Source organism: Cannabis sativa, chromosome 5 (genome assembly GCF_029168945.1).
Source record: "Cannabis sativa cultivar Pink pepper isolate KNU-18-1 chromosome 5, ASM2916894v1, whole genome shotgun sequence".
Taxonomy (NCBI): domain Eukaryota; kingdom Viridiplantae; phylum Streptophyta; class Magnoliopsida; order Rosales; family Cannabaceae; genus Cannabis; species Cannabis sativa.
This window is the reverse complement of record NC_083605.1, coordinates 71,237,050-71,243,569: the sequence shown is the minus strand read 5'-3', so window position 1 is coordinate 71,243,569 and position 6,520 is coordinate 71,237,050. Positions and strand designations below refer to the sequence as shown.

The following is a 6,520-nucleotide window of genomic DNA, read 5'->3' as shown; positions in this document are numbered from 1 at the left end:
AATTATAACAAGAAATTTTTACATTTGAAATTGTACATATTTGTTATACTAACTCCAAAATTTAGTAAACAAATTCCACTAATATAACCAATTTGTATTCAATTATATGTAATTAAGTTACAAAATTTAAATGTAAAATCCATTGAGTACATTTATAAAATTTTATGACCAAACTTAAATCCAGAATACTAAATTTATATGTTGATAAGCAATTACTAAAAAGTACCAAATAAGTCAATAAAACAAAAGATATTAAATGAGTATTTTATATTTACCCATTCTAATATATAGTTTCTATAAATATATATATATATAGTTTCTATAAACACGTTTAATTCATGTAAATAGACTGAGTGGAAACATTAAAATTTGACTAGAAATTTGAATTAGAAGGTTCTTTACAATTGACCGAGCAAACTAATATTAAACTCAGTCACTACCCTCCAATAATATTAATAAACCAATGAACACATTTTTCATTCATTACACCAAAATATATTCCCTTTTTCCTTTTTTTTTTCCCTCAATAGATGAACTAAACACACAAAAAAAGAAACACCACCCTAACTGTAACTGCATAAATCTTCCTAAGCTAAATCTTGTATAGTAGTCTCTTATGTAGCAATCTCATCAACCTCAGAATTAAACACAAAACTTGGGAATGTCGTTGTAATGTCCCTGCATTTTAGTTCAAAACACAAACAAGAATCAGATTATTTCATCCTTTTAAGTTCCCGAAAAATTCCACTGTTTGGAAAAATCAAGCACGCACGCACACACAAGTGGCATACCTTAAATATGGGAGAGTCATGATTTTTAACAATGATGGATTCTTCGAAACGAAATTTTGCCATTCTGATTTGTCTATTTTCCCATCTTGGTTGACATCAGCCTCCATGAAAGTCTGTTCCCAGAAAAAGAATAACTCGGTTATAAACATTTTAAAAAATATAGGCAAACCTTGGATGAATGAACTTGATTTTTGATAAAGATACTTACTTTATCGAGTATTGTTTCGATGGTATCATCTGCCAGCTTCATTTCGGATTCACAAAGAAGTGCAATCAACATTTGCTTGACCTGCACATTGCACACAACAGTTTAATTCAGAAAGAACGAAATCGCCACATAATTTTTCTTTTCCCTCTAAAATAAGAATAAAAACCATGCAATAAAAGTGAATAGGCGAAAACAGATAGGCAGCCTTGTTGACAAAGTTGTTTGAAAAGTGTATAAAAACCACAAAGTAAAAGAATAATATGCCATGGAAAAACACCTTACTAACTTTTGGAAAACAGAATAAGAGGAAAGGATCATGTGTGGCGCGTATTATTCACATAAGAACATTTAATACAATGTGTCTTAGAAGTAACAGGGGAGCAGAGGACAAATAGTAACTGCTTAAAGGTGGATCTGCGATTCAACAGTTTCGCAAAATACCTTAATGATATATCACTGATTACTCCAAAAAGATTCCGAAGACAAGAACAAGTATTAAGAAGCTACATGTATGTATAGGTCCAAACAACAAAATCCAAAATCCCAACAAATTGAAATCCATAGAAACAACTCGAAAATGAGCGAATTTAGAGAAAATTCCAACTTTGATCATATGAAGTAAACAAGAGGAAAAGGTTGTGAGATCATCACAGAAACAACAGAGGATCATTCATGTTCTATAAAACCAAGTTTATAAACTTCATCAAAATACTAGAGACATGTTGGAGCAATATCTATGCCAGGCCATACCATGACTCCATGCACATACAAACCAGAACGTAACAAAAAAAAATAGGTATAGCAAATTTAAAGAGCATCAAAATACCTCTTGGCGCTCAATAAAGCCTGTATTATCCAAATCGTAAAGCTTGAATGAAACTGCAAAACAATATTAACTGTCAACACATCAACTAAATAATACCAGCACAAATCTACAAAACCGTGTAGGCTGAAGCTATTGCTATTATATCATGTCATTTCAACTTACAGTCAATCTTGTCGTCCTGTGGAGCATTGGGATGGAAAAAATTTAGCGATCTTACAAAGTCACCGAAATCAATGTATCCCTTTCGATTGACATCAAACATATCAAAGATCTGCAAGCAAAATTCACTCAGAAATCAGAATGTATACCTAGAGTTTGAAGAAAAATTAGTCCACAAACGTTCTACTCGATAAACGTATGTTATTCAAACAATTGCAAGCAATAAACTGTATCTCCTTCAAACAAATTCATTGCTTGAACACCAATATAAAATCTACACACAAATATCATTTTGTAAATAGGCAGCAAGCAACAGATTCGAAAAATGCAGTACTTACCCGATTTGCAAAGAGATTTTCTTTCTTCCTGTTTTTGAAAAGTGCCAACTGGAACTCTTCCTGCATATGAAACAAAAGGATCCTATTAAAATTGGAAATAACATATGCGATTGTTGTTCAGTACTTAGCCATGTGTCTAATCTTTCAATGAAAAATCTAAACTTAACATGAAAAAGAACAGGAATCTTTGGTAAAAAATGCATCAAATTTTTAACAAAAAAACTCAGCTAAACTCAAATTTAACTAAAGCCATATGACAGATCAAAATGCCAAAGGTAAGAGACCTTGGCTCCAACAATACCTTGTTTATCAACCCATCATCAATAACGGAGCTGCTAATGCTCTTGTAAAGCTCAAACAATGCTTCAACTTCGCTAACACTAACTGGAGAATGAAAATTAACACAAGATAATGCTTAAAATCAACATGAGAAAGGAGTAGAAAACTTAATAAGCAGTTTATTTTGATTGAAGAGCTTCTCAAACACTGCTTTTTCATTTTTGATAAAAAAAAAAAAAAACAAATACATGATTCATAATCATCAAAACTTGAGGACCCAAATTCAGTTTAGTCATCAGAAGTCAAAAAGTTCATGCACATACATATATAGATATACAAGATGATCTGTATAACTCATTCAAAGATCAAAGAATAAGAACTTACAAGCTGTTTGTGAAGCAAGGACGACTGGGTCCTCATAACCAGGAAATTGCCTTCTTCCCTTAGAATGAAAACAGCCCATTTAAAGAGGAGGAAGAAGAAGGTTGTGCCGCTTAGCTAAGCTCCTTCACTACAATTTATTATCAAAACCATCTTAACCTTGCAAATTCAAAATCCCAATTCCAAAAAAAAAAAAAAGGAAAGAAATCCATGCAAAATTAATTAGTAAAATAAAGTACTTATTAGTCCTAATATTTTACAAACGTTGACTAGTTTTCATACGTGCTTAACTAGAACAAAAGCTTTAATACAATAATAATTAAAAAGAAAAACATTATTAATTTTTCATGGGATTAGCAAAAGATAATAAAAAAAATTAAGAATTTGCAACATTATAAGCAATAAAATAACGAAAAATAATACAGGGTCGAAGTTATGCAGATCGAATGTTGAAAAAGTGTTAAAATTTCATTATTGTTTTTATATTTTAATTTCCCAGTAACCAAACAGAAAGCTAAACATTAAAATACAATCAAGATGAACCAGTTTTAAGGGTATAATAAAGAACCAATTTTTAAAAGAAAAACACAACGGAATACAAATCAGATTAACAAAAAACAAAATTCAGCGAAGCAAAAACCATAACAGCTAAAATAACGCAGAAGAAACTTACCCAAATTAATAAATGGCCGGAAAAAATTAAATCAGAAAACAGAGAAATTGAATGAGGGAAAAAGGGTTTAGGTGGAGAAAGAGAATACAAGGTGGAACAGAGAGGCTTCAACGGAGAAAATAGTGAAATTTAGCGAAACCGAAAGAGAGAAGACAGTATATGAACGGGTGAGATTGAGTTTTGAATTTGATCAAACAAACCTAACCACAATTTAACGGTGATGGATTCAACAATGATACACTAACGAACTTGGAAACGAGAGCCCAAAGTAGGAGAAAGTGAGTTGCTAAATACCAGGCTTAGATTTCGCGAGTGCATCGCACGCGTTATTATACCGCGTGAAAAAAATCGGGAAGATTGCTTGTTCTTAAGTTTAAATTAAAAGATTGGAATTTTGGAATATTCCTCCTAATAACCCTTAAACCCAAAGTCCCTCACTCATAGGGTCACGCTCCCTTGATGAGCTTTTTATTTGTTTTATTATTTATTATTTTTTTAACAAAGCTTTTTATTTTTTTATTAATTTATTAAATTGTAGATTTTTTTTTTAGTAATTTACGGGGAAATTTTTTATATTTTAATTTTTATATATTTAATCTTTTTATCTTGTTTTAGTGCCAAAATCTTTTTATATTTTAATTTTTATATACTTAACCTTCTTATCTTTTTTTTTGTAGCAAAACCCTTAAGTTTACTTTTTTAAAAAAATCTCTAAAAAAATTATATTTAAAAAATAAAATATTTTCTAATAAATTTAATAATTGTCGTGTAAAATAGTAAAAAGGTCTCCATAAATTTATTAAAGTAGAATAAATATTTTTTATAATAATTAAGAAAAATTTTGAGTCCATCAATGACCTAAACTAACTTATATGGGACTTTTATTTTACCAATACAAGAGTTTGAAATTTCAGACAAAAAAAAATATAGGAGTTTAAAATTTTTAATTTTCTCAATAGTTTTGTCTTTAAGGAAGAAATATAAATCTTAAACTTGAGAATTTACATTAATTGAATTAAAGATAAAATTAGCTTATGTGGTTTACTTATCTCAATATGTTTTTTTCAATAAAAATTTGGTGTTATATTAAACTAACAAATCAGCCATTAAAATAGCTTGCACGTTAGTAAAGACAAGTTCCTTATTGTAGCAACGATCTGAGTAAGAACAAGCAACTCTTGCCAAATAATTGGTGGTCTTGTTCGCATATTATTTAATAAAGACAATAATAATATTATTTGAAAAAATACAAAGAGAACGACAATAGAAATAAGTATTCTGATGGAGATTGCATATCAAAAGAACTAAAAATCACATTGACAACCACCTGACAATCAGACTATATGGTAACCTTTGAAAGTCGTTGTTGCTTGATCCAACTGAGTGCTTCCTTCACCCATGCAGATTCAACGAGATTCAGTTGAACATGACTTGGTAGCAACGTCAAAAAGGCGAGGATAATTGCTCCCCTATGGTCTCGAGCAATCCTTCCAACTACAAAGTAATCATTTGTGCTAATAATAGGAGCATCTACATTGATTTTAATCATATCAATATTTGGTAACTTCCAATGCTCCATACTAATACTAGGGAAAACAAAAACTTCCCAAGCATCAATAAAATTGATTTGAGGATCATTCCATTAACTAAAGTATGCTCAGGTAGATGAAACAACTCCATTAGTAACAAAATTTTTGACAAGTAGAAAGATAGAGATAGAGAGAGAAAGAAAAATATTCAAAGAGAACGAATTCTGTTATTCAGCCATGTTATGAAACTATTATATATGTGTTTATTATATACACGAGAGAAAAGAGCAGCAAACAATTATAACAGAAAGTAGTTACAGAACTCATTAACAAAAAATTGTTTAACTAATACTAACTATCATAACTAACTAAGCCTCCTTATCAAATCCCTTAAAATTCAGGGTGCTTGAGTTTGGTCCTAAAATGAGCATATTAATTACTGGAGATTGGTTTAGTTAGACAGTCAGCAAGTTGATGCTTAGTAAAAATATGGTTGACATTGATTTCCTTATTTAGAACTTTATCTCGAACAAAATAGAGGTCTATTTCGATATACTTTGTTTGGACATGCAAATTTGGATTAGCAGCTAGCATGATTGAACTAATTATGTCACACCAAATAGTTGGTGTTGGACTTAGACCTGAATTGAAGTTCAGACAGAAAGTAGTGATTGAATCCATGTAAGTTCAGAGACTACATCAGCTAAACTCATGTGGATAAATTACATTAGCCAATCAATAGCCATTTTGTTTTACAACAACTAATAGCCACTCTTAAGTGGATTAAATTTATAATTTTCATGCTCCAAAATAAACTTATCCAAGTTGGGAATTGATAAAATGGCACTAAATACAATTAAAAATTTTACAATTAGTCACAACAAAATTTCTACTGAAAGTAAAATATTTGTGACTAATTATAAATTATCATTCTAATATTGTGATTAAAAGATCTGCGGCTAAAGGTATTAGTCACAAAAATTATAATTTGTTGTGACTAAATGTATTTTTAGTCACAATACTTGTTGTGACTAACACTAAATTAGTAACAACTTGTATCTACATACTATGTCACAAATAACTTTTTATTGTGACTAAAAATCACATTTAGTTACAAAAATATAATATTAAGACTAAAAATTATCACTAAAAATAGTTATTTTTGGTAGCGAGACTCAACCGGATCAAATAAGCTAAGAACCAGAGTCTCATTCCAACAACCATCACCTGATCTAAGAACTGAAACCTTAGCATCTTCATCAAGCATAGGGATAAAGCAAAAAATATTTAAATTATAAATTTTTATTGAAAAATTATTCAGAAAAAAAAATTGAAA

The 6,520-nt window shown here is 29.9% G+C and overlaps 1 protein-coding gene across 4 annotated transcripts; it reads right to left on the bottom strand.

The window, feature by feature from the left end:
* Positions 1-350: 350 nt before the first annotated feature.
* Positions 351-3,939, bottom strand: LOC115717095 (calcineurin B-like protein 1). 4 transcript variants are annotated; one of them, XM_030646035.2, is made up of 9 exons: positions 3,656-3,939; positions 2,986-3,141; positions 2,624-2,706; positions 2,323-2,382; positions 1,988-2,096; positions 1,826-1,878; positions 1,000-1,080; positions 792-904; positions 351-678 (listed from the first exon to the last, which is right to left on the bottom strand). In XM_030646035.2, the coding sequence occupies exons 2-9, from the start codon at positions 3,062-3,064 to the stop codon at positions 615-617; spliced, it is 642 nt and encodes a 213-aa protein (XP_030501895.1). In that variant the 5' UTR covers positions 3,065-3,141; positions 3,656-3,939; the 3' UTR covers positions 351-614. The 4 variants fall into 4 exon arrangements, with proteins under 4 accessions (XP_030501895.1, XP_030501896.1, XP_030501897.1 ...); XM_030646036.2 differs by having other exon boundaries at positions 2,986-3,112; positions 3,656-3,937; XM_030646037.2 differs by lacking the exon at positions 2,624-2,706.
* Positions 3,940-6,520: the final 2,581 nt, after the last annotated feature.

Excerpts from the sequence above, each read along its gene's own strand:
- LOC115717095 (XM_030646035.2), bottom strand. The coding sequence starts at position 3,064 with ATGGGCTGTTTTCATTCTAAGGGAAGAAGGCAATTTCCTGGTTATGAG. Across the intron at positions 2,383-2,623 it reads ATGATGGGTTGATAAACAAG|GAAGAGTTCCAGTTGGCACT; the intron begins GTATTGTTGGAG and ends TTTCATATGCAG. Across the intron at positions 2,097-2,322 it reads AAAATCTCTTTGCAAATCGG|ATCTTTGATATGTTTGATGT; the intron begins GTAAGTACTGCA and ends TTTTGCTTGCAG.